Here is a 27684-nt window from a genome sequence, read left to right on the forward strand (position 1 = left end):
TCACCATCAGATCACATAGCATGTCCATGGCTACAGCCTGCACCAAAAAAATCACGCACCCACTGTTGCCTGGGGCTGCAATGGTGCAAAAATGTGGTTACAAAGCATGGATCCACAGGGATTCTCAGGATCTTTGCATTGGGTCACCCCAAATTCACCATCAGATCACATAGCATGTCCATGGCTACAGCCTGCCCCCCCAAAATCACGCACCCACTGTTGCCTGGGGCTGCAATGGTGCAAAAATGTGGTTAAAAAGCATGGATCCCCAGGGATTCTCAGGATCCTTGCATTGGGTCACCCCAAATTCACCATCAGATCACATAGCATGTCCATGGCTACAGCCTGCCCCCCCAAAATCACGCACCCACTGTTGCCTGGGGCTGCAATGGTGCAAAAATGTGGTTAAAAAGCATGGATCCACAGGAATTCTCAGGATTTTGGCATTGGGTCACCCCAAATTCACCATCAGATCACATAGCATGTCCATGGCTACAGCCTGCCCCCCCCCCAAATCACATACCCACTGTTGCCTGGGGCTGCAATGGTGCAAAAACGTGGTTACAAACCATGGATCCACATGGATCCTCAGGATCTTTGCATTGGGTCAGCCCAAATTCACCATCAGAGCACATAGCATGTCCATGGCTACAGCCTGCCCCCCAAAAATCACGCACCCACTGTTGCCTGGGGCTGCAATGGTGCAAAAACGTGGTTACAAACCATGGATGCACAGGGATTCTCAGGATTTTTGCATTGGGTCAGCCCAAATTCACCATCAGATCACATGTCTGTGGCCACAGCATGAAGCACAAAAATGATACATCCACTGTTTCATTCAGAATGTTTTTTCCCTTGTTTTCCTCCTCTAAAAACGATGTGCGTGTTATGGTCAGGTGCGTGTTATAGAGCGAAAAATACGGTATCCTGTTTCTTTCCCTGTCCAAGCCTTGGACACAGGAGAAAACTTCCACTGCATTCAGCCTATCATACTTGGTTACAGAACTTGGTAGCAAGGAGAAATGGATGCTCACCTAGTTAAGATAAGGTGATATTAGTGGATCCAGTATGAAGATGACATTTGAGCTGTTGTCTTTTGTTAAAGTAAATAATAAAGCACTGGGTCAGATAGAAAAGGTTTATTTCTATTTTCCAGTTCCTCTTCTAAAAGAATTTCATTTTTCACCAATTCTGGTGTGGACGTGCTGACACTCAAAAACCTATACATACACTATTGGGATTTTGGGTGTAGTCTTATTGTTCTCAGGCAGTCCACTCAGTTGTACTCTACTTGCTCCAGGGCCATTTCTGAGTTGGATCTTAATTTTGTAAAGCATAGGCTCTTTTGATCTAAGGACATTTATGCAAACTTATTTGTCTGGTGCAAGATGAAGGAAGAAATAAACAGTTGACAGTCTCCCTAGTTAAAGGAGCCATATGTTGTTTTATTGGAGCCCCTTTAACATACACACCCCGGGCATTATTTACGATTTTAGTAAAGCAAAATGTATGTGCAATATTCAAATAACAAGCCCTGCCAATGGAAGCCTTTGCAAGAACTTATCCTTCTCCTAAATTGGTTGAGGGGCAGGGAACACCCTGGAAACAGTGCACAGGGGGAGAAAAAGAGAGATCATTGCATTAGAAATTCCAACAGAGCAATCTGCTTAGCACAATGTTGAATTCCTCCCTATATGTTTCAGACAGTATCTTGTCCTCAGAAAAGGGGATGGGAGTAGGCCTATTGAAGTTAATAAGGCATGTTAAAATTAGGTTCATTAACTTTGGCACCTCTGCTCTAAGTAGGACTTAGTTTATTACAACCCGTGAATTCAGATCGCTGTTCAAGTTACTTGGTGCTTCTTGACAGGGACATAATGCAGTCAGTTTACTTGTTAGCACAGTGCTCAACAAATTGAATGCAAAATATATCTCCTGACCTCCTTGCCCATATTAAAGCCTTTGAACTAGAACTCCAGTTTTTAAAAATTTGAATGTGAAAGACTGCTTATTAGGAACTGTATTCTTGCAACAGAATCATATTTTGTAAACCTTGGTTTTCTATTTTGTAACGTCGCATTATGATAAATTTTCAATAGAGTTTGCCCTGATACTTTTAAAGTCTTAGTTGTAATCTGAGGGTGGAATTTGGCATTGTGATATTACAAATGTTCTGCCTGTGCAAGTGTATCAGCTTGCCAGGGGGACCAATCTGCCTCCGCTGGCATGCCTCTCACAGCCAATTGCGGGGGAGGGAAAGAAATGAAGAAAGTCTATTACGCACAGGGCTTCTGCTGACAGGGCTTTTAGGTGTATCCCACCCTGAATTTTGTGCTTCTTAAAATAAGGAGAAACTTACTCTACACTTTCCTCTCCAGTGTTGGCTGCAGCTGCTTCTGTACAACCACTTGCAACACAGTGCTTCCAGCTCTCCAATATGTTTAATCCTCAAACGTAAGTTAATCTCTCTCTCTCTCTTTTTGTAAAATCTATTTTATTTCTCTATTTTCAGTATACATATGAAGAATAGTTAATTAATTTGTGTATTGTCTTACTCTTCAGTGAAGAAGACGCTGGCTGGGATACAGAAATTAAGGATGATGTGATTGAGGAGTGTAACAAACATGGAGGCGTTGTCCATATTTATGTAGACAAAAATTCAGCTCAGGTATGTTGATTAAATCAGTACCCAAAGGTGGTAACTTCTATCTGTTCCTATACTTCTACAAGATGTGGCTATACACCACTGTACTACTAATAGTATGGTCAAGTACTTTGGGAGCATTTTATGTTCTGCAAACAGACCAGACTAAAGTATTCTCTGTGTGATGCCAGAAAACTCTGTTACTCAGTTGTCAGTGAACAAAACGTCTATACAGTGGTACCTCAGATTAAGTACTTAATTCGTTCCGGAGGTCCAGAGCACGATTTCTGTTCTCATCCTGAAGCAAAGTTCTTAACCCGAGGTACTATTTCTGGGTTAGCGGAGTCTGTAACCTAAAGCGTATGTAACCTGAAGCATATGTAACCCGAGGTACCACTGTACAGACATTGATTCAATTACTATTTACATCATTGCAAGGTTAAAATACATGCTTATGAATCCTGAATCACTGGCTGCAAAGAATATAGGTTCAGTAAGTACTGCATGGGCACAGTAATTCAGTTTTACTAGCAAACCGGAGGTTAGACTATCCCCTTTCCAACCCTGAGAGGAGTGTGGGGAGTGTTCATGTGACACACCACACCACAGCTGACACACTAACATGTCATGACACAGTTTGGAAAACTCTGCCATAGACCATCTCAGTTAAAGGAAAAAAGATGACACTTTGAAACCTAAATGAGATTTGCATGCACCTAAAACTTTGATGGGGAACCTGTAGTACTCCAGATGTTGTTGAACTCCCAACCTACCTCAGCCAACATGGCTAGTGGTCAGAGATGATGGGAATTGTAGTCCAGAAACAACTGAAATACCACAGATTCCCCATCTCTGCCCTACAAAATCATGTAGGAGTGTTCCTTAATCTAGTTCTGCTTTCAGATGCACAGGTGGCTATGTGCTCACCTTTGACTGATATGCCAGATACAACCGTTCCTGATGAAACTGGACCATGCCACAGTCTTTCAAGCCTTCGTTACCTCATGCTTTTTGTGGCACTGCCCTTTAAAAGCTTTTGGAAACTTCAGTTGGTACAAAATGCTACCATCAGACCTTTGTATCAGGTTAAACATTCAGAACAAATTCCTTTTTTTTTATTACTTGCATGATGTACAGTGGTGCCTCGCAAGACGAAATTAATCCGTTCCGTGAGGCTCTTCGTATAGCGTTTTTTTCGACTTGCAAAGCAAGCCCATTGACAGCTTAGCGGATTAGCGCTATTAGCGGTTTAGCGGCTTTTAGCGGATCAGCTGATAAGCGGCTTAGCGGCTTAGGAAAAGGGGGGGGAACCGCAGGAACTCGCAAGACATTTCGTCTTGCGAAGCGCCTCCAAAACGGAAAACCCTTTCGTCTAGCGGGTTTTCCGTCTTGCGAGGCGTTCGTCTTGCGGGGTACCACTGTACTTTAGCATAAGCTGCCTTGAATTAACTTTGTGCAGAAAAGGCAGGGTATAAGTATATTAAATTCATTTGATGGATTAAAATATTTATTCACATTTAATCTGTAGTTTTGTTCCAGCAACTTGAATTGTTGATTTCTGTTCATCTGCAAGTGAACGGTTCTGTTAAATGCAGTAAATGTTGTTTGTATTTCAGGGTAATGTGTATGTCAAATGCCCTTCAATAGCTGCAGCAATTGCAGCTGTCAATGCATTACATGGAAGGTGGTTTGCAGGTATGTGAGCTGAAGTTGTTCATTACTACTATTATTAGAATTAGAATTTATATACCGCCCTATTACCCTCAGGTAATATTTGCCTTGTTGCTGTCTAACAGGTAATAGGTATAGATAAGCAGCTGGGACTTTGAGAAATAAATAGTTAGGGGAGTTGTTTCTTAGAACACCACCTATAAAACTAGGTAATCACAAGTACTTGGGGGAAGTGGTATCAGTTTGCAGGCTTCCACTGAGAACGACAGCATCTCTACCATACTTCTTGCAAATTTATCTTCAGAGCTAGTAAGCCAGTGCCCTTAGAACACATGTTGATTTGGGCTGCTTAAATAAGTTCTAATACTTTTAATTGTCTAGATTGATGATTTGCAGTTGAACTCAGATGGGATTGACATTTTGGGGAAGAAGGTTATTTCTTCCCACTTGGGCAATTGCTGGGTGAGATATATAACCCTTCCACCTGTTTTCAGTTTGCCATCCCTTACCCAGGATACTTTCCCAACAATTATATTACAAGAGTATCAACAGTTCCATTTAAGTTTAGTGTAGCCTTTGATGCCCCATCCTTCTTTGCCAGATTTTTGTACGTTACAGCAGTGGTTTTCAACCAGTGTGCTGTGTCACCCTGGGGTGCCTTGAATGATGGTCCGGGGTGCCACGGGCAACACTGGCCCCTGTCCGTCTTTCTTTCCCTCCCCCTTCTGATGCCTTCTTGCATCTCTGCCTCTCAGAAGGCTTGCACAGCTGTTAGTTGCAGTAGAACCGACTATAAGCTCCCCGGTTTCTCTGGGGCTGGCCAGGGGGTGCTTCCCAGGCCCCTGTAAGACAGTGTAAGGAGGCACCTTTCCCTGCAGCACCTGACCATCATTCAAGGCCCCCCCGGGTGCCACGGCACACTGGTTGAAAACCCCTGCCTTACTCAGTGATATTTTACTGTTAACTTACTGTAACCTTAATATTTTTTTCATTGGACTGATTAACAAGTTCTAATTCTGGAAAGTATTGCTCTTGTTGGACAGATGATTTTTATGGTTTTTTCTTCTTTTTGTTGTTGAAAACCTCCCTGAGCATTGCAGATGCATTGTGAGGATAGAAGTTTACTAAAACAGTAGTCCTTGGAGGTCTTGTAATGAACTTCATAGGCATTGCACCTTTCTCATTTTGTTCATTCTTGTTTAAAAAGTAAGCAAGAATTTTAAGCAGTTTTTCCCTCTCTCGTTTCTTTTAGGTAAAATGATCACAGCAGCGTACGTACCACTTCCAACATACCACAACCTTTTCCCTGATTCTATGAATGCAACCCAGCTCTTGGTTCCTGCTCGGCGATGAAGATGGATTTAGTCAGTTTTGTACATAGCTATTTTTGAAGGAAGACTTGAGTTACCTTTTTAATTAGAAGAAGACAAAAGGAAAGGTTGTAAAGTCCTTTTGTGTACATTTCCTGTTACTTTTAAACGAAAAACAAAAAATAGAGTAAGCAGGAATGCTGTGTGTTCATTCTCTTGATTAGCATTCCCACTGTATACAAAGCTGACTACTTGTTCTGCCTTGTAATTCTTGTACATTTAGAACATTTGGCTAAAGTGATCTGTAGGAACAGATGTAGCTCATAGAAAAGATTTTTCTGTAAAAGGTGGACAGGACATAAATTTTAATGTTTCACAAGCCTTTTCTTTTAATGCAGGTATTACATTTTACATTCACCTAAATGTAGATGCTCTGCTAAAGGTTAATATCAGATTTAACTGGACATATTTAGTGTGTTTTGTATGGATCAAAAATTTGAGAGGCTACTGAGTGATTTCTTTGGCCAGCTGTTCTGCTCACTTAATGTTGACCAGTTGGCAAAATTTGGAGGATTATAGAAGATTTTATTTCTAGATGGTAACTTTTGATTGTCTCTGTAAAAGTTTCTTGTAAATAAGGTGTAAGGTGTGTTTAGAATTCCAAACAAAGCTATCTCTGCATTTCCAGATTAAAGTTCCATTGATTGCAGGGAATGTACCTAAGTTTGAAAGTTGAAGTAGGAAATGCAGGAATATATTTTGTCTGGTTGCATATAATCTGCTCTTTTTTAAGCTCTGTGAGCTCTGAAATATATTTTTGGGTTACTTCAATGTGTTTGACAAAACAGCTTGATATTTCTATCAACAAATGACTTTCATATTGCAATGATCTTTGTAAGAACCACTCAATAAAATTCTCCTAAAGGCCTCCAAAAGCATTATTTTTGAGAACTCAAATTAGGTGTAACCAGAAAAATGCAAATTGTGTATAGTTAAAATGCTGGAAAATCAGCAAGTTTGAGCTTCTCTTTCCCTCCCCCCCTCTGTTCACCTTAGTGCACTCAGTTTTTCCTTACACACATCCACCAGAATTTCTTAGTTTAAAAACCAAGCTACATTTGTCACTGTGTAGAGGAGGGGTCCCTAACCACCTTGGGCCTACAGGCACATTTGGAATTTCAGGAGTGTTTGCATGACCACAGATTGACTGCTGCTGTTACTAAATGTTGGAAGCATACGCAGCTATCATCTTCTCTTGCCCAAATGAGACATGGGACAGACGAAGTTCACCAATGGAGGGGGAAAACCTAGTGAGGCCTGCCTGTTAGTTGGAGCAGTGTACTACTCTGCTCAGCACAAGTAGTGCAGAAGCAAGTCCATACCCAGTGTTGTATCATCTCTTACTCCTCACAATGATTTTGATGGCCTTTACTTCTGGACTACTCTATAATGTCTATGTGGATGGCAAAGGTTGCCAGTTGGGTACTTATAACTCCCATGTGTCAATTCCAGTGAACACAAAAAAATCGAACTTGGGTTCACCTCTCTGCCGCTAACAGCCATGCAGCTGTTAAAGCTCGAATTGCAACACAGGATACTATATCACCTAAATAACCTATCTGTAAAGTGTGTGGCCCTTGGCAACTGATGGAAAGCATTTTTAAACTAAACAACATTTTTAAACTAAAAGTTTTGTTAATTTGGTTATATCTTGAGAAGGCTATGTTCAGACAAATTTGAAGCTAAATGAGAAACTGTAAAAATGAATTATTTTATAAGTGACACCATTCAGCTGGGTGGCACCCTATATAACTAACTATGTCTGTTAAGTGAAAATAGTTAATCTGGTGAATATGCCAAATCAATTCACAACATACCCAAACAAGATCTCATTTTCTTGTGTTATTTAATTATCCCCTTCTCTCAAAGGCATAAGAGGGCCTGAACTCCCCTTCTATAATAGTAGTGATCCAATCCTACAGTAGGAAGTTCTTGTTATCACCAAGTGGAAAGCTATGGACTTCTGTAAACATGCAATGAAAATTACTTTTACTCTCCCAGAATAAGTGCAACTTAAACATGAAACTGTTATTAGGCTTACACTGCAAACACTTGGTACCAACGTCTTTTGATTATCCATGCAATGATTCAAATTAATCCTGTCACATACACGCTTTTGTCCAATTTTATTCCACCTCCATAAACTTGGGATTTTTGCAAAAATTCAAGCCTCCCTGGTTTGGCTTACAAAATCACGGACAGAAGATTCCTTTGATAAACAATGGCTGATCTTGTAATAAACTAATCATACCCACGCAGGAAACACTTGATACCAATTAAAAAGCATCTTCTAATAGGTATGATTCCTATAACTGATCATTTATTTGAGGTCACATCCATAGAGATTCACTGTATACAGAGATTCCATTACTTCTAAATCTCCACTGCCTTTGCCACTTTTGTTATGGAGAAAAAGATTTACAAACTCTTGCCAAAGCAATAAAGGCCGAAACTTATTTTGATGGATTATTCAATCCTGGTGCAGAGATTTTTATTCTACTACATAGCAGAACTTCCAACTTGTAGGGGCATTGGTCTTCGTGATAGAAAAGTAACATTAACAGCGGATTCCCATGCCAATTGCCATAAATGTCCCAAAAGTTCCACCACTCTGCATCATGGTTTTGCCAACACCACCCATCAGTTCTCGCCCTCTCATGCCAAACCTAAAAGAGAAGAAACAATGACAGAGGTGGTTACTTCCCACAATAATCACGGGAAAATAATTTTGTATCTGATTACTGGGAAATGCAATCAACGTAAAAAAACTTCACTAATTTTGAGTGGGTACTTTGGAGTGACCTATACAGCAAATTAGCTCATAGTAAGCACTGGGTGGTCTGCCAGCCAGTGCAACTTAACAAACAGAAGCACTTCCCATAAACTAAACTCTAATTCAAAGAGAAGAGGTTAATGATAGGTCATTTGAAAACACATCTTTTAAGATTTAGTATTAATCCCAAACCCCATCCTTTATTTTGCTACTACATATACACCAACACAGTTTAAGACTACAAAGTTTTAGTACTAATTATTCTCCAGCTGAAGTAATTTCTATAGATTTTATCTAAAGCTTTATACTCATGAATGTGTCTTGCTCTCAGAAATGTACAGGATTGCGGTCATGGTCCGTTATCTGGCAACAATCCGCAGAACAGATGGGGAAGTAAGCATAAAAGATTGTTAAGTACAGGTGGTGGCCATTTGGGGCACATCCAATTAACATGCAATCGCTGACACATGGGTCCTTATGGACTTGGAAGAGTGCAGTCCATGGCCGTAATGAGGGCGGGACACACTTATATCTGCATCTCTGATTCATGCTGGGCTGGAAATTGAATCCCTGCTCAAAATGGTTACCCCTTGTGATATGATCATATTGCATTATTTTGCTCTGTTTCTAAGCCAGGAAAGGTAACGAAGAAGATTCTTCGTAGGATTTATGTTGCATTCAACTACATTCCAACATACCTGAGACAAGAAAATGTGCCGAACAGTGCACCTGCTGCCATACCAACAGCAAAGCCCATCATGAAGCCCATTTTCACTCTGTCAAAGCAACTGGGTTGGGATTGGCCATATGGCCCCACTGTCACAGGCATCTAAAAATATAAAAAAATTAAGAATATCTATCGCTTCCATGCAGAAGATAATCCACATCACCAGTGTGGATGGACCACTCCAAATATGAAAGTGTGATCAATGTACATGACTGTTATGAATAACAAAGGTGAAAAAGAAGTCCCTGCACCAAGAAATTTTCAACAGTAGCACCATAAGAATTCATAATTTGATTTGCTTCATCCAAAATAAAACTTGCTACAAATGTCTCTTTTTATGGAAGTTGTAGTTATGGGGGAATGCGGTTCTATTTAGACCACAAAGATTTTCTCAAAATGCCCCAGGTAGGCAAATGAGTTAAACATGCAGTAATCACTACCTGTGTGAAGATACGGTAATTAGTTTCCTGCACTAAACCTAGTACTGTATTAGTCTGTCACATTTTCTTTGGGATTGCCAATCAACTGTGTGATAGAAATGTACAAATGATGAATGCGAGTCAGTTAAGGACTAGGCTGAAAAGCACTTTGAACTCAACATTATTAATTTTTTAAAAAAAGTTTTAATTTCATTTTGCAAAATTTAACTGTTACAAATCAACTTCATTGAATGAACAGCAACTTAGAAATGAACTATAAACTTTGAGATTTTAAGCTATTTCCATTTACTACCCTGTCTGGTCTCTTAAGAAATACTTAGACAAAGTTCTACTTTGCAACTGTTTAAATTATTAAATGTTTAAATTAAGGAGCAATACTTTCCCACTATGTAACACTTGTAGTAGTTTAGCAAGCAGAAGTTCAAACACACAAGTTGCCAAACAATCCCAAACCAAAAGGGCCTGACAACAGGGCAAATATATTGTTAACATTAGCTTGAAGGATCTATATCCCCACTGAATCTTCCAGGGAGTTCAGCTGCCTTAGCCATTATTTGTAATGTGGTGCAATCTAGACCTTGAACTCGCAGACGCTTACGTAATGCTTTTTATATTTAAAAAACAACACACCAAAAAGCCAGCAGCATAGCCATTCTAATTTAAAGATTAAAATCCCTATATTCTTGCTTATCTCTTGTGCGAGTACCAGCAATTTCCTCCAATATGGAGAAACGGACCAGTTTCTGGAAACACTGCTGCTTTTAAAGGGATACAGAGACGAAAAGAGGAATAATTCACAAAAGACTGACAGATCTTTGTTGGGGATGTGCGGGGGAGGGGGCGCAATAAGATGGGCTCCAGAATAACACCCGCGACTTTATAATTTTTAGGTTACGTGACAACGAACACCGAGGTCTTTAAATATCGTGCGTTTAAGGGCCCGCGTTATCTTTCTGTCCCACTTGCTTATTGAGTTTCTCAGTTTCGCTGAAACCACGAAGGCCAACGACGCGGGGAAAGGCTCGGGAGGCGAGAACGACGCAAACGGCGGCATCGCTATGGCAACCGAAAGAGACCCCACCCCACCCCCACCCGGATACCCAACGTCAGAAAGCCCCCCCTGGACCACCTCGCTCTCTGGGCCCGCCTGCACACAGCCTTTTCCCTGCTTCTTCCCTCGCCCCCCCCCCTCACCTCGACCACTCCGCGCTTCGTTCCACCCGAGTTTCCCTCAGCGCGGCCTGCGCTTCCGTCGCACTCCGATTACGTCGCAGGAAACGGCTCTCCCGGGGGGGGGGGAGGCGAAGAGGCGAGCGTCGTTGCTGTGGGTGCCTGTCGGCTGGGCGAAGGACGGGAGGCGGAGGGACGATGATGGCGGTGCGGCCGGCGACATGGCGGGCTCTGAGAGGACTGCTAGCCGGCCAAAGGAGGCGGCTCTCAGGGGCTCCGCAGCAGCAAGGTAACGACGGCGCTCTGTCCTTTGCAATCCCGCCAGAAGGGCGAGCGAGCCTTGCGGGACGCCCGGCAGATCGCGAGTTTCAGCAGAAGCAGCTGGTAGGCGGCTCCCTTCCGCTGCTGCGCTGGCATCTGCCTCCTGGGCAATGTTATGTTTTCCGCTGCTGCGGGCTTGGGAAGCTCGCGCAGGGGGAAAAAACCAAACACGACTGAGAGTCGCCTGGTCCCTTCTTCCTAAGGCAGCTTGCTCAGTATTTCATTTTTTTCCCTGTTGAGGGCTTACTCTCTGAAGTGGGTTTGCTGTCATCTGGAAACAACCTTGGCTGAATGAGAAAGTAGTAGAGGATCGGGGCCGTAGAGCCGCAAGATCCGACGGGGTAGAGCCGCCGCAGCGACGCTACTACTAGCCCCGGGCACGATGCGAAGAGCTCAAGCGCAGAAAGAGAACGTGTAAATAAATAGCTACGCCTCCCGGTGTTGTGGTGGTCCGTCCAACTTTCTCTCCCGTCAGCTGCAGCAAACGGCATTGCGATTGAGTCCTACTGTCGCAGCCCAAGGGATCGTTGAGATGACGGGGGTGGGATTACAGCCCTTTGAAAGTTACAGGCCCAACCTTGGGTTTGCAAAAGTGGCGTAGTTAGTAATGTTGGAAGGGCAGGAACTCATCGCGACAGCTCACATGGTTACATTCCTAAGAACAGTTAAAGGGTGGGGAGTAGGCTTCTTTGTTGATCAGCAATACATTGCATAATGCCCATTTTTAGAATGGGAGGGACTTGGGTTCACATCTTCAATCAGCCATGAAGTTCACTGGGTGACCTTGGGCCAGTTAAAGTCTGAGCCTAGCCTACCTAATAAAAGTATTATGTGCCAGACCAGATCCAACTTCCAAGCTTGCAGTGCTGGCAAATACTGCCCAGTCAGATGCCATTGCTCCAGGTATGAATAACTACTGAAGCTCCCATGTTCCTGCTCCACTGCATCACTGGTTGGAAACCTTTTCTCAGCAATCCTAATAGGAACCAAACATTCTGAATCTGAAAATGTTTTATATGTTACATATAGCTAAGCTATGGAGATAATCTTGCTCTTTGAACACTTCACTATTGTGTGAGCTCAGTTCAATTGATTTCTGCTGGTGGTTCAGTTTCAAACTTTTAAAATGCCACTTTCTTGTTGAAATGCTTTGTTATAGCTGCCTGAACAATATAGTCCTGTGTATCAGCTTCTGAAGCTGAACTTAAAGTGGAAGTATTTTTGAAAAATATGTTTTAACCACCTGTCTGAATTGCTTGTGCATTAATTAATCTTCATATTATACCAGTGGCGTAGCGTGGGTTGTCAGCACCCGGGGCAAGGCAAGTAATTTGCGCCCCCTAACCTGTGGATTTGCACCCCCTAACCCGTGGATTTGCGCCCCCTAACCCTAACCCCCAGATGTTGCGCTCGGTGTGGCCGGTCCCCCCTGCACCCCCCACGCTACGCCACTGTATTATACAACATACTGGAATAAGTCCTCCACCCCATAGTAGAAATGATATCTTCTGCAAATTTGCATTTGTCACTCATATAGTTGTCTTTCCCTAGGCATAAGCAGTGCTGATGAAACTTCGCTTCGACCATTGTACATGGATGTCCAAGCAACTACTCCTCTGGTTTGTGAACTAAGTACTGTACTCTTTTGAGGAGCATTTGTTTAAACAAACACATTGTTTACAGAGTAGTCCTGCACTATTTACTCAGAGGTAAATCCTACTATGTTCAGTGGGGGCTTACTGCTAGGTAAGTGCATAGGATCACAGCCCAAGTTTCCTGTCTACCCTGAGATGTTTGATAGGTGAGAGAATAATACAATGTGATATCTGACTAAGATGTACTCAGGCTAGAACTGTAGAAATGATAATTCCTAGAGTCTGACTGAGTCAGATACTTCTCATTGGATCTAGTAGTAAGAGAACATGGCTGAACATTTACAGCCTTTTCTTAATCACATTTTAATCCTATTTACTCTGAAATAAAGACTGCTGCCATACTGGCCGTACTGTCTTGTGTACACAAACAGAAAGAAGATTGTAGCCTTAATAACAGGTCTGGGTGTGTTCCAAGCATTTGGGTGTGTAGGGGAAAACTCTTCGATACAGATTTTTTTTTTAATGATGAAATGAAATAGAATAACTATTAATATTTGTTCTAGGATCCTAGGGTTTTGGATACCATGCTTCCCTATCTTGTGCATTTTTATGGTAACCCACACTCAAGAACTCATGCTTATGGTTGGGAGAGTGAATCTGCTATGGAAAAAGCTAGACAGGTGAGATTTCTGCATTTTTCTTATAATTTGTTTATGAACTGCTTATCAGTCAAATCTCATGGCAGTATATGTATGGGAATTTCATCCAGAAGACAAATTGTATCGAGGAGTTAGTGATCTGACATGGTTACCCTTCCTGCCTCTGTTCCTTCCCCCTACCTCGCTGTTGTTAATTTTTTTTGCTGGTGTGAGAACAGTCTTTAATGTCCTGAGAACAAGAAGGTGATGCCCCCCCCCAGCTGCCTTAATCAGTTGTGGAGGATAATGCCGGGTACCTTCTTTGCTATTGGACATTGTTTTGAGAAAGTGAGACATTGGGAGGGAGGGAGGGGGCAGCTAATGGATTATCTGCAGGTAGCCAATCTAGGAAGGCACAAGGCTATCTATAAAATCAGGTGGTTTGGGCAGAGTTTCTCTGAAGCTCATGCACGGACTGATTGGCTGCAGGGCCGTGCAAACTGAGACTACCTGGGGAGTCACTTTGCCACTTCTTGTGGGCTTCCAAGTAGCAGATTGAAGTGCTTGCTTTGTATACATTGCTTGCTGTTTTAGAATAAAATCTTTAATCTTCTCACTCACCTGTGTATTTTGTATTGCTTCTGAATCTTATTTTAAAAGAATCACCTTGCCTTTGGCAAGACAGTATACAAAATAAAGAAAAGCAAGATACAAACATAAAACAGTTAAGAGTACATTAAACCCAATGTAAAACCAACATGAACAATAGCCAGTAGTGCTATCCTGAAAAAGCCTGGCATTCAGTGCCAGTTGCAGCTTCCAGACAAACCTCAAGGGCAGCTTCACGTAGAGCACATTCTAGTAATTCAACCTTGAGGGGATAAATATATGGACCACTGTGGCCAAGCTATCCTTGTGCAGCCAAAACTGATAGAAAACTGAAAGAAGGTGCTCTGAACCCAAGACTACTTGGGCCTATAGTGACAAAGTTGGAGTCAGCAGTACACCTAAGCTACATACCTGATTGTTCAGGAAGAATGCAGTCCAACCCAGAATAGGCAACTGAGCTGCCTTCTGGACTTGGGTACCAGTTACCCACAGAGCTTCTATCTTGTCAGGATTCATTTTCAGTTTATTGGCTATCATCCATCCCACAACTTCATCCAAGCATGTTTAATATTTGCATAGCCTCATCTGATTTAGATTTCGGAGAGAAATAGATAGAGCAGGGTGTCATCAGCATACTGGTAACACCTTACTCCAAATCTCCTAACAACGACACCTAACAGCTTCATACAGATGTTAAACAGCCCAGGGGTCAGGACGGTTTCCTGTGGCACCCCATAGCACACTTTGTGGGGGGCCAACAAAACTCCCATGCGGTGCTACTCTTTGAAATCAGCCCTGGAGATAGGAGCAAAACCACTGCAACACAGTGCCTCCAACACTCATCCCAGGAGGTTACTATTGTTAATGGCATCAAAAGCCTCTGGGACATCAAGTAATAGCAACAGGGTCACACTCCCCTGTCCCTTTTTTGATAAAGACAACCCATCAGCAACCGAGGCAATTCAGCCAATGAAATCAGACCTGAATCAAGATTGCAGTGGGTTAGTGGGTTAAGGTAATCTGTCCTCCAAGAATGCCTGTATATGTGCTGCTGCTACCTTCCCTCTAAAAGAGGGTACTAGTGACCAGGCAGTAGGTGGCAAATGCTACTGGACCAAGTTTTGTTTTGTTTTTAATATAAAGAAGTGGCTGCACCACCACCTGTGGGCATAAAAATGCAGTTTAATTCTAAATCTGCCTTTGCTGACTTATGAAGCAGTTGGGTTTTGAAAGATGCTACAAAAATTGTCTGGTGAATGTGGTTTTCTGCCTCAAAGTAGTAACATCATATTACTGTGTTCTGTCTTTTTTTAAACAGCAAGTTGCATCGTTAATAGGAGCAGATCCTAGAGAAATTATTTTTACCAGTGGGGCAACAGAATCAAACAACATAGCAATTAAGGTAAATGAGTATATTGTAATGCCAAGTGATGGTAATGTAAAAACAATTCACAGTAGTCTGGATGTTCAAATATTACTGTCCTGTCTTGTGTTATAATTAAGGCAGAAGCTTAATACAATTGCAGCAACTAACAGTGCAATCCTGTGTATATTTTTTGGCTTTACCTGAGAATAAATAAAAGTATTGGCAAGTCTTAAAAAGTGCTAAACCTAATACCTTGTGTGCAGTTTTTTTTAAAGTCTGTGGAAGTCACAATTCTCTACATAAAGTTATTTGGATAATGTTATTGTTTTTGCATTTGGAGGATGAGCATACTGGGTCATGTTAAATATCTAGAGATACTTTGTTGTTTCTGATATAAATGAATTGTAATTGTAACTTGGTTGAGATCGTATAGTGATATACTGTAAGTTCCTAAAACAACTTGGTGTAAACTTAACCAGGTTCACAGCACACTCCTATGCACGTCTACTCAAAAGTAAGTCCTACTGAATTCCGTGGGACTTCTTTGGGTAAGTGTGCATAAGAGCCTCAGGCACTTATTAGGAGGTAAGCCCTATTGAACACAGTGGGACTTCCTTCTGTGCAGACATGCATGTAAGATTGTACTGGTAGTTGAATTAAACTTCTGCCTTCCTTAAAGTAGATTGCACTAATGTTTCTTGATGTTAAGAGGCCTATTGTATAACCAAACCTAATTCTGCCTGCTTTGTACTTAAAACAGTTATGCAAAGAGAGAGTTGCATTATCAAAACTAACCGACAGGTCTCTTTTCAAGATTCTTCTCTGCACTGCAGTTTGTAAGGTTTCTGTGGCTACAGTTTTGCTTTGTAGCTATTTCCCATAATTGCACTGAGGAAAAATGTTGTGAAAATATGTAAAAAATGAAAATATGTAAAAATGAAACCATGACACTTACTTACAAAACTGAGCTAAAGTTGAAAATTGCCAAGATTACTTGAATAGTTTTTCATATGCAATCCTTTGCATATTTACTCACAAGTAAATCTTATTGTGTTCAGTGGGGCTTACTCCCATGTAAGTGTGTACCGGTTTGGGCTGCAATCCTATGCACACTTTTGGGAGTAAACCCCCCTGCACTTGGTGGGACCTAGTTCTGAGTAAATGTGCCTAGGATTTGTTGTCTATTGCCTGAAGCTTCAAGGTAACTGGGCGTTTTACATTTTTTTACTTGATACTTATAGAAACTACGGATTTCCAGCAGTTTTGATCTAATTTTTTTTTCCGTTTTATCTGTGTAAAGGGTGTTGGAAGATTCTATAAATCCAGAAAGAAACATATAATTACAACACAAACAGAACACAAGTGTGTGCTGGATTCATGCCGTGCCCTAGAAGCTGAGGGATTTCAAGTCACATACTTGCCTGTACAGAAAAATGGGATTATAGATTTAAAGGTAAATCACTTGTTTCCAAATTTGTATTCATGTGATTGCAGCTTCTCCCTTTTTCAGTCCTTTGCAATGGAATGTTAACAAAAATGCAGTCTTCCACTTAGAATATGGATGCTACAGAGAGCTGTCTAAGTAAAAACTGGTGAAATGTTTGTTGGGTTGCAGTGACAAAAAGGTGAGGTTTACTGTTTACCTAGTATATTGTACAAAATTGGATCAGTTTAGCAGGTGCATTCAAAGAAAGGACACTTTATGTGCTAGTATAATAAATTGATTTATATCTCTAACCATTTAGAGTGCACATCTTAGCACAGGGAGTATGCCCTATTGAATATAATGGTGCTTATATGTTAAAAGTGCAGTGTAATTGTAAAATAAGTTTCATTTGCAGTGCTAATGCAGTTCGAATTAATTCTCTTCTATGATTTCCACCAGGATCTAAAAAATGCAATACAACCAGACACAGGATTGGTTTCAGTAATGACTGTGAATAATGAAATAGGAGTGGTACAGCCAGTTAAGGACATTGGTAAGTTGACAGTTTGGGTGGAATTGATTTTATGAAAGATTGTAAGATGCTTTATGGAAGAAGTTCCTCAAAAAACTGGTTATGAAATTTGAAATAAATACTAAATCAAACAAACAAACAAACGTCATATCTTGAGCTAAAATTCCAAATACTTATAAAGCTCGACAATGAAGCACCCACTGTTGAAGCATAGAATAGCTACATAATTGTGGTGACTTAGAAACAAATCACTGGCTCACAATCAATATCTGACAGCTTTTCTATGTCTGTCAATAATTTGTGAAGGTCAAAATAGATGTTACATGTGAGATCTGTGACCAGATTTCCAAACCTTTTAAAAAAAGCACTTCAAGGTTGTTGTTTATGTGTCTACTCTTGGAGCAGGACCGTGGAGGATTTCCCCCGCCCCTTTTTATTTTGAGCCATTTCACTCCCATCTAAATGCCCACCTCCCAGCAGTTGAAAGCTAACAGTACAGTGAAACACAGACATCATTTGTATTATATCTGTTCCCAGATTTATTTTGTGATGACCTCTGGGTTTTAGCAATACATTTGAATTGATTGATAAAATCAGTATGTTTAAAATCTTTCAACATTTTTATAAAATATAAATAATATTTCATTCTGAACCATGTTGTTTTTGCATTGTAGGTCAGATCTGCAGTTCCCATAAAATTTTCTTTCATACAGATGCTGCACAGGCAGTTGGGAAAATTCCTCTAAATGTCAATGATATGAAAATTGATTTAATGAGCATCAGTGGCCATAAAATCTATGGTCCCAAAGGTATTGATATTTCTTATATTAGATACTACTTCATTTTTACTAATAAAGGTGGCCAGGTTTATTTGATTTGGTAGTCAAATAAACATTTGGAGAAATCGCTAACCCTTGTCAAGGCACCATGAAAAACAGAGACCTTAGTACAGGGCTGGAGAACCTGTGGCCTTCCAGATGTTGCTGGCCTACAGCTCTAATCAGCCCTAGCAATTATAGCCAATGATCAAGGATGATGGGACTTATAGTCCAGAAATATATGGAGGGCCACAGGCTCCCTATCCCTGCAATAGTATTTAAGGAGGAAACAAGAATAGCAGAGGAAAGCCTGCAACAGTCTTGCAGGGATGAGCGCTTCATTCAAAATAGCTTTCTTCGAAATAAGTACTTCCAGTGTGGTGTAGTGGTTAAGAGCGGTAGACTTGTAATCTGGTGAACCGGGTTCACTTCCCTGCTCCTCCACATGCAGCTGCTGGATGACCTTGGGCTAGTCACACTTCTTTCAAGTCTCTCAGCCCCACTCACCTCACAGAGTGTTTGTTGTGGGGGAGGAAGGGAAAGGAGAATGTTAGCCACTTTGAGACTCCTTTGGGTAGTGATAAAGCGGGATATCAAATCCAAACTCCTGCTCTTCTTCCATATGAGCACTTTGAACACAACTTGGTTCCTAAACACTAGTCTGCTATCCAAGATGTGGAGACAGCTATATGTTGAACAAGCTACATCTACAAATGGATTAAGCTATGCCTGATCACATACCTTACACTATACAGATTTATATGCAGCAGCCTCCATGCAAACTACTACACAGGGCACTAAAGGCACAGTCTATAATAGACTGTGTGTATGGATGTGGCAGTATGCATGACTTTCTGCCAGAATATTAGATTAGGATGCCAGTTATTTTTCATTTTCTGGAGTTAAATAATGACAAAGGAAGATCCTGCTGAAGAACACCTCAAGGATTTTGATAAATTTTAGGAGAAGATATTTATTTTATAGAAATTAGCAAATGAGGATTCTTCCAATTAGAAATGTAAATTGAATATCTGAAGATGAGATCCAACAAAATGTGAATGGTTCTGTTCATGTAACAGAGCTTCTTCTTCCTCTCTTCCCCCCACTGCAGGTCCCTACAGTGATCCCCCAAAAATCTTCTCCAGAGGGTTGGATACCCTCTGGAGTAGATTTTTGGGGGTGCATAGGGGGCTGCAAGCTCAAATGAGAAACTGGAAGTTCTGTTGTGCAACCAGATTCCCATTGCACAAGTGGCGGAACATCACTGGATGTTGCCCTGAATGTTTAAAATGCATCTCTTGTGACGAAGAATCTTGATTAAAAGTTCCTGAAGGATTTTTTCTAAATGTTTCTAAATATGCTAGGATACATACAGTATGGAAAGTCTACCTGTGTACTGAACAGAAGTAACTTCTTGTTTCTAAGGGGTTGGTGCAATTTATGTTCGGCGGCGACCAAGAGTAAGACTGGAACCTATACAAAGTGGGGGAGGCCAGGAGCGAGGATTACGTTCTGGGACTGTGCCAACTCCTTTAGCAGTTGGTCTTGGAGCAGCTTGCGAATTGGCACAACAAGAGATGGAGGTATAAAGAGCAGTTCTAGTTGTGTAACTTTTCTTGATCCATTTATTTTACCATGTTCTTTGAAGCCTTGTTGATGGTTGAAAGTCTGCAACACATTCCTTTAACAATAATGATTAGGGTTTAATATGATGCCCTTCTCTGTACTGTAGAGAACTAATCATGCTCCATAATTCAGCCTTTATTTTCCTATAATATGTAAAAGCAGTTATATAAGCAAAGCAAACTTGGCCTTCTTGGCAGAACAATTTTCTGAGATGGTTTTGAGTATTTCTGAGATATTTTAGTAGTGCTATGTTCATTCATTAAGTAGTTCTCTGTGCCATATTTCTTACAAACTCTAACCTTACAGTTAGAACCTTTCTGGTCTCTGTCTTGCTGTTGGTAAGAGAAGGCAAGCAGTTTCTAGAACAACTAGTGTTTATTGATTATAATAATTGTACAGAGATGTGCCTCTATTTCAAGGGCATCTCTCTTTCTTCTCGAGCATAGAATTTTCAAAAAATTATGGAGGCAATTTCTTATAGAATTTTCCTACTACATATTTCTGAATTTTACAGCAGCAATTGTGGGATAGTAGAGCAAACTCAGGGGGTGGAATCCAATGTTGTGCAAGCAGACTTCTGTTCACATAATTAATCTATCCTTTCTTTCTTTCCTCCATCCCCCCATGTACCCTGAAAATGTGGGGCATATTTGGGGGTATTAGAGCCTGGAAGGGAGAGGAGAGGTAGGTGCAGGCGGAAGTCTATTCCACTTGCACATAGCCCGCATCAGCTTGATAACCATAACTCTCATATTTAACTTGGGGCTGAATTTTGCTATGGTTGTTATTTGTGTGAGAAATTGCTCTGACAAATATTGTGTTATTTTGCCTTGTCTTTTTGGTTAACAGGCCAGATTTGACTGATAGAACATTTTTAGTACATCAATCAAGGCTCATCTGCATGTTTGTAGAATAGCTAATAAGTTCTCTTGTTTCTTTTTCAGTATGACCATAAGCGAATTAGTTTATTAGCTGGCAGATTAGTTACAAACATAATGTCTGAAATTCCTGATGTAGTAATGAACGGCGATCCAGTTCATCGTTATCCAGGTATTATTAGCATAATGTTGAGTTCCTCTTTACTTCAGAAATTGCCTTTGACCATTTAGGGTTTCTTTTTAAAATGAATATAGCATTGGAAATTTTAAAACAGATTTAAGTGTTAATCTGGTACAGCAGTATTGTTTTAGAATTGAAATCAATCTTGTGCTCATCGGGTACTAGCCCAGAAACTTAACACATAGCTTGAATATTGCAAAATTCTCATCCTCTGTTATACAATGTTCTATATATTCATGACTAGATGAAAACTGAGATAATATTATAACAGCATCAGTGCTAAAGCTTTGGTTGACTCTAAATAGTTTCACTGTTGCTCTGTTAAGCATATGAAGTCAACATGAAATTAAGTAGAGATTGTAGTCACTGAAACACGATGTTTAAACTAATTCAGATATGTCTTCTGCTTCTGTACTGACCTTAAATCACTGCATAAATCAATCCCAGTGAATAGCACATTATGCACAAGCTTTTTTTATTGTTTTACATCTTAGTTCTGACTTGTATGTTTTAGGTAGAGCACTAGGATAAATCACTGTGTTAAAGACTGACTGAAGAATTCTGTAATGGTCCAAAGAGCTGCTCAATATTTTCTTCCACTTCATTGTCTTCTGCACAGTTAGCCAGTTTTAGGTTGTTTAGAAATAAAAATTATGGGTGTGCTGGTGAGACAGTTGTTCTGCATGCATTTCTGGAATTAGCATTTAGCTCTCTAGTGATCAGAGCTGTAGTGACATTCACATTCAAAGGAAATGAAAAAGAAACATTCCATAAAGGGAAAATAGACTCAGATTATTTAAGAGCAGGGTCTTGAGTTCAACCCCCATGTTAGGCTAAAAATTCCTGCATTGCAGGGGGTTGGACTAGATGACCCTTGTAGTCCCTTCGTATACTATCATTCTATGATTCTGCAAAAACCCTGTTGTCTAAAGTGCAATCTTAAAAGAAGCTGACACTGCTTTGTTAACTTTGCAGGCTGCATTAACTTATCCTTTGCATATGTGGAAGGAGAAAGCCTGCTGATGGCACTTAAAGACGTGGCTCTGTCTTCTGGAAGGTAATATTGTTGGTGTAAATTGGAAAGAATGGGTGAAATTGCACTAAGCACTTGGACCGTGTCTTGAGCCAACATGGTGTAGTGGTTAAGAGCAGTGGACTCGTAATCTGGTGAACCGGGTTTGATTCCCCGCTCCTCCACATGCAGTTGCTGGATGACCTTGGGCTAGTCACACTTCTCTGAAGTCTCTCAGCCTCACTCACCTCATAGAGTGTTTGTTGTGAGGGAGGAAGGTAAAGGAGATTGTTAGCCACTTTGAGACTCCTTAAAGGGAGTGAAAGGCGGGATATCAAGTCCAAACACCTCCTCTTCTTCTTCTTCTTCTTCTTCTTCTTCTTCAGCAGGCCATCCCTCATTTCTGGATTCTGTTTAGAGAAAGACTCAGCTACACAGGGTGGTTAGAAACAGTTGAAGGCTAAATACTTAAAACATGACTCATTCATCCTCCCCTTTTCTAAGGAATGTGTGTACATGCAGAGGCAGGTATAATGCCAAGGTTGAATTCAGCAACATTGGCATCAATGTGAGGTATTTGCCAAGTGTGAGGTTTTATCATCTTGGTGAATGTTACATGCTATATGGTTCGGTTCCGTATAGTATGGTGAGCTAGCATGGTAAGGGCAAGTGATCACTACAAGGTTTGTTTCTGGGACTAGAGAACTCTATTATACTAGATTAGTTCATGATATACCAGCATCTCTTAAAGTTAATGTAGCTAGTGTATTTATGCTTGTCTTGTGCCATGAGACAATAGACACTACATACTTTGAACTGAACTGAAATGGATAGGGGAACTGTGAAAAAGACTGACTACTAAAAAGCAGGAAAACTCTGATGTTGTGCTAGAAGACTCTGCTGGAGCTGTGCATACTCTGCTGATGACACTGGTCAAAGTGTGTTGTAGTATTAACAACAGATGGTGGACCCAGGTATAACAGGTTATGGGCCAACTGACTTCTATTACATATGTGAGAGAGAAGAGAGAGCCTGGAATATGGTCTAAGGACACATTATGCGGTCTATTGTTAAAGCTATGCAAGTCTTAGTCTGGTCAGTGTGCAGATGAGAGATTGCCTGGAACTCCCATGCCAGATATTTAAAGGAGTGCACAATAAAAGTGGCCTTTTCCACTTCAAGTCACTAGAATTGATGATCTAGAACAAATCTATGAGCCATCTAATCCAGAATCTTTCTTTATTCTGACCAGGGCTGATTTACTTCCATTTATAAGGAGTGTTAGCATTTCTGACTCCTTTCAAATTTTTCTGATTCCTTTTAAAATTCAATTGGCAAATGTCAAATTACATAATTTAACCAAGCTTTATTAGTTATAACTGGATCTACTAGATGGTTAATTCCTGCTGCTAATATCTTTTTGCCCTTTCCTTCCAGTATTTTAGTCCCCCTAAGTTATAAGAACAACTTTGGGCATTCTTATTTTCCTGATCACATAACACACTTTTTAATATATTACCCACCCTGTCTGATCTTTCCCCCTACCTCACACTTCTTTTTCTAACATCAATCTGTTGCTGTACTCTGCCTTATTTTCTGCTTCTGCGGTTGAAATGCCTTACCTTCTATTAATTATGCAATTACACACCCTTCTCTTGCATAATTAGTCTTCTTGGTTTGTTTCTGTAGTCAGTAAATCTTTAGGGGGCAGTGATAGAGTTATAAGAAGAGCATATTACTCTAGAGCTGTCTGCAATTTTGATTTCTATACCAGTTCTGTGTAAGGACAAAATGCCAACATATTGTTTTTTCTCATTAGTGCTTGCACATCTGCGTCTCTGGAACCATCATATGTGTTGCGTGCAATTGGAACTGATGAAGACTTGGCTCACTCATCCATAAGGCAAGGCTTATAGTTCTAAATTAAGCATAGGCAAACTCGGTCCTCCAGATGTTTTGGGACTACAACTCCCATCATCACTGACCACTGGCCCTGTTAGCTAGGGATGATGGGAGTTGTAGTCTGAAAAACATCTGGAGGGCCAACTTTGCCTATGCCGGTTCTAGACAGTCACATTCAATTATATTACATCCATCAAGAGAAGAATCCCTTTTTATCTTTTTATGTGTGCTATGTTGCATCTGATAAGCTCTTTGCTTTAATTTCAGGTTTGGCATTGGCCGTTTCACTACTGAAGAAGAGGTAGATTATACCGTTAAAAAATGCATACAGCATGTGAAGAGATTAAGGGAGATGAGGTAAAAAAATATAAATCTGAATATTAGACATTAACCATCACAGGATTTCTTTAAAAGTCTGTCTGTGGTAAAGAAATACTGCCAGAAGTCACGGAATCTCAGTGGTTAGAGCAGATCAAGATAGGGGAAGGAATATACTATTTGTTATCTCTGTAGCTGTGGTCCAGCCAGATATTTACAGCAAACTGGCACAATCCTTATAAAGCCCAAATATGCATGCAGTCCCATTATTTAAGTCACAGAATCAGGTGGGTCCTAATATATATATTTCTCAGGTGTCAAAGGCCAGGGTAAATACGCATTTAGAAGGGTGGAAATTCATATATAAATCTCTTTATTTCCATTGCTAGTGTCTCAATATACTGTAATACCCATCGTGGGTTCAGGCATTCAACCTTGGTGAAATTTTGCCATAACAAAACATCTTAATTGCGTATTTCGGAAGATAGGAGGCATTCTTAGACATAATTACTTTATGTAGTTAGAAAGTGTTCTTTGTGGAACTTCGTTTAAAATAATAGTTTGTTCTTATTAATTATTTCCTGAAAGTTCTGTTGATGTCAAATTATTTGTATTTCTGACTGTCATTGAATTTTCCTTCTCATTCACAGCCCACTGTGGGAAATGGTACAGGATGGAGTTGATTTGAAGAGCATTAAATGGACACAACATTAAGCAAGGAAATCACTTGTTATCTTGGACTGCTTGGATATAGATTAAAGTAATATTTTCTCTACATTCCTGAGTAAAACCATGTTGTGCTTGTATTAAAAATACAAAATCTTTGGGTAATCAGTTACGCTTTCTAAATCTAGAGCCTGAAAACTAAATCTAAGGCAATGTTTGTTCAGGTAAATAACTGTGCTTACAAATCATCAAATACGAATGGACATTAGTTTCCTGGAACCAAAGAAGTTGCAGTACTTTTATTTTGGAGGTGACATTGGTGCAGCTTGATATGCCAAATCTTCAGCTGTCTTATTGTAAAAATAATAAAAAAGTAGTTTGTTTCTACTGTTGGTTTTCCCTAGAATAATTTGCATCTGTTTCAGCAACATCTGTCTTATTGCAAAACTTGTGTTCAAACAGACAGTATGGTCAGAAGTAATCCTCTTACAGAAGGCAGTCTTCCATCTAAAAAGTCCATGTTTTATATTTAAGCAGTGGCATTTGCTACATAGCAATGAATTCAACTGTGCCTAAGGTTTACTAGCTCCCAAATACAGATCACATTCACTTTTTCACAAATTCACCTTTTCCTTACCTTTACCCTTGATTTGTTATCACAATTTTTTTCTCCTGGTTTCCAGAATAATTTTTTCTGAGCTATTTATTGATTTATTTTTGAATGACGATGGAAGATTTCTATGTAATGTTTTTCCTGTAGAGCAACATATTTTGTTTTTTGCTGATAAGAAGCTATGGTCTTGAGAATGAGATTGTGTCTGTCTAGAAATATCCCAGTTATAGAAATATCCCATCACTTAAAAAAATAAAACAGTGTCATTGCCTTTCACTTCAGGGTGCCTGACAGTGCTAAATTAAGTTAAACTGGTGAGGCTAGTATTTTTGGTACTCAGAAATGTGTGCCCTCATTTGTATCGGATTTTTTTTTTTACTGGTATTACTTTTTCTAGTAGTAGAAAGAAAACATCTATTTAAGGGAAGTTTTTAGTTTTTTTACTGCTTTCTGAAATAAATGCAGGAAGGAAATTTAACTGTCTATAATACATGAACGCTTGTCTTATGCAGCTTTGTGTGCACACCATTTTGAAGGAAATGGCTGCTGACCCTAGGCAATGGACTGTTAGCACTCAATCAATGAAGTATCACTTGCCTTAACTACGAGTCCTATACACAAAACGCATATACTCCCATTGAAATTGTATCAGCTTCCTTGAGATAATGTTTATTGCAAACCTGTTCTGGCAAAACTGCTTCATGTAGGAGAGTTCTTAATTTGCAAAATTGTTACAGAAGTTTTCAAAAGCATGGTTTAAAACGGAAGAAGCATTGATACTGCAATGATGACAGTTTTATTACCATATCACAAAATTAAATTTAATTTTGTGGGCAAGCCATTACTTCCCTGCCCCCCCCCCCGGTAATTTTTAAAAAAACCAAACAGCTTTGGAACACTTTTTACACTGTACACTGTTTCTTACACTGTACACATAGACTTTTTCAGACATTTATTTTTGTTGTTTTAGAGGAATTCTGTGCAATATAAGTACAGTGAAAGAGAAGCGACATATTACAGGCAGAAGAGAAAAGATAATGTGTTAAAAACAAAATACTGAGTTAAAATTGGCACAAAAATGCTTTTCTATGTTTAACTTAGTAATGTGGCACTCATCTATTAATAAAGAGATAAAAGCAGCTTTTACTTGTTTGAGTTGTGAATTCTTGTTCATTGGGATGGAAAATATATACACTGATTTACTGAGCAAGTAGTTCTCATAAGCATATATGAGATGGTAGGAATTTTTGTCTGAATGTGCATCACTTTGCACTTGCGTATGTTGCAATATATTTGCTATTGTGCAGAGTTTGGAGAGATCCTTTTTGAAGATCCTCTCAATTTGTTCTTGCCACTTTGAATAATGTGATAATGTATTATCAGCAAACATGGCCTCCTCACTGCTCACCCCTAATTCCAGGACATTCATGAACAGGCATCTATCTAGTTCCATGATTTCAGAAATTAACCTTCAATAAATAAAAATATTGCTGACTTTGACATTTGAGGGTGCTCTTCAACAGTTTTAGATAATTGGACAGAAGAGAAAGGTGGATCATTGAGGTCCAACATACTTACAACATAATATATACAATGCACTTGTATACTGTAGCCTGGAAGTTGTAAAAATATGAATGAAATCTAGCAGATCTGCATTTTTTAAAAAAGTTGTGTAGTCCTATTAAGATTGCCGGAAGAAATATTGACAACCTCAGATATGCAGATGACACAACTTTGATGGCAGAAAGTGAGGAGGAATTAAAGAACCTTGTAATGAGGGTGAAAGAGGAGAGGGAAAAATATGGTCTGAAGCTCAACATCAAAAAAACTAAAATCAGGGCCATTGGTCCCATCACCTCCTGGCAAACAGAAGGGGAAGAAATGGAAGCAGTGACAGATTTTACCTTCTTGGGCTCCATGATCAATGCAGATGGTGACAGCAGCCACAAAATTAAAAGACCCCTGCTTCTTGGGAGAAAAGCAATGAGAAACCTAGACAGCATCTTAAAAAGCAGAGGCATTACCTTGCCGACAAAGATCTATATAGTGAAAGCTATGGTTTTCCCAGTAGTGATGTATGGAAGTGAGAGCTGGACCACAAAGGCTGATCGCCGGAGAATTGATGCTTTTGAATTGTGCTGGAGGAGACTCTTGAGAGTCCCATGGACTGCAAAAAGATCAAACCTATCCATTCTGAAGCAAATCAGCCCTGAGTGCTCACTGGAAGGACAGATTGTGAAGCTGAGGCTCCAATACTTTGGCCACCTCATGAGAAGAGAAGACTCTCTGGAAAAAACTCTGATGTTGGGTAAGATGGAGGGCACAAGGAGAAGGGGACGACAGAGGACAAGATGGTTGTACAGTGTTATAGAAGCTACAAACATGAGT

The 27684-nt window shown here is 40.1% G+C and overlaps 3 protein-coding genes and 1 long non-coding RNA gene across 10 annotated transcripts in view; 2 read left to right on the top strand and 2 right to left on the bottom strand.

The window, feature by feature from the left end:
* Positions 1-6560, top strand: part of RBM39 (RNA binding motif protein 39) — a 34895-nt gene extending 28335 nt beyond the window's left edge. For all 6 annotated transcript variants that reach the window (XM_081864781.1, XM_081864782.1, XM_081864783.1 and 3 more), the window contains 4 exons: positions 2379-2454; positions 2563-2668; positions 4261-4339; positions 5568-6560. In XM_081864781.1, coding sequence (XP_081720907.1) covers positions 2379-2454; positions 2563-2668; positions 4261-4339; positions 5568-5668 — 362 coding nt within the window. In that variant the 3' untranslated portion in view covers positions 5669-6560. The remainder of the gene's footprint in view (positions 1-2378; positions 2455-2562; positions 2669-4260; positions 4340-5567) is intronic.
* On the bottom strand, positions 930-2372 carry LOC309343395. The gene is made up of 3 exons (XR_014157258.1): positions 2006-2372; positions 1656-1967; positions 930-1416 (listed from the first exon to the last, which is right to left on the bottom strand). It is a non-coding gene; the product is annotated as an uncharacterized lncRNA (long non-coding RNA).
* Positions 6561-7983: 1423 nt separating the features above from the next.
* On the bottom strand, positions 7984-10952 carry ROMO1 (reactive oxygen species modulator 1). Of its 2 annotated transcripts, none has more exons than XM_081864818.1 (3): positions 10820-10952; positions 9157-9287; positions 7984-8351 (listed from the first exon to the last, which is right to left on the bottom strand). In XM_081864818.1, the coding sequence occupies exons 2-3, from the start codon at positions 9285-9287 to the stop codon at positions 8243-8245; spliced, it is 240 nt and encodes a 79-aa protein (XP_081720944.1). In that variant the 5' UTR covers positions 10820-10952; the 3' UTR covers positions 7984-8242. The 2 variants fall into 2 exon arrangements, with proteins under 2 accessions (XP_081720944.1, XP_081720945.1); XM_081864819.1 differs by lacking the exon at positions 10820-10952 and adding an exon at positions 10755-10815.
* A 4-nt stretch (positions 10953-10956) lies between these two features.
* NFS1 (NFS1 cysteine desulfurase) lies at positions 10957-26442 on the top strand. The gene is made up of 13 exons (XM_081864793.1): positions 10957-11084; positions 12668-12735; positions 13275-13391; positions 15277-15360; positions 16625-16777; positions 17210-17303; positions 17957-18091; positions 19526-19683; positions 20671-20776; positions 21761-21842; positions 23617-23700; positions 23967-24056; positions 24668-26442. Exons 1-13 carry the CDS (start codon positions 10994-10996, stop codon positions 24729-24731), a joined length of 1326 nt encoding a protein of 441 aa, XP_081720919.1. The 5' UTR covers positions 10957-10993; the 3' UTR covers positions 24732-26442.
* The last annotated feature ends 1242 nt before the right edge of the window (positions 26443-27684 follow it).

This window comes from Podarcis erhardii (genome assembly GCF_964252035.2).
Source record: "Podarcis erhardii genome assembly, chromosome: 6".
NCBI classification, from domain to species: domain Eukaryota; kingdom Metazoa; phylum Chordata; class Lepidosauria; order Squamata; family Lacertidae; genus Podarcis; species Podarcis erhardii.

Coding starts and splice junctions, on each gene's coding strand:
- ROMO1 (XM_081864818.1), bottom strand. CDS start 9,287: ATGCCTGTGACAGTGGGGCCATATGGCCAATCCCAACCCAGTTGCTTT. Junction 8,352..9,156: donor GGCACATTTTCTTGTCTCAG/GTATGTTGGAAT, acceptor CTTCTCTTTTAG/GTTTGGCATGAGAGGGCGAG.
- NFS1 (XM_081864793.1), top strand. CDS start 10,994: ATGATGGCGGTGCGGCCGGCGACATGGCGGGCTCTGAGAGGACTGCTA. Junction 11,085..12,667: donor AGGGGCTCCGCAGCAGCAAG/GTAACGACGGCG, acceptor GTCTTTCCCTAG/GCATAAGCAGTGCTGATGAA. Junction 15,361..16,624: donor CAAACAACATAGCAATTAAG/GTAAATGAGTAT, acceptor ATCTGTGTAAAG/GGTGTTGGAAGATTCTATAA.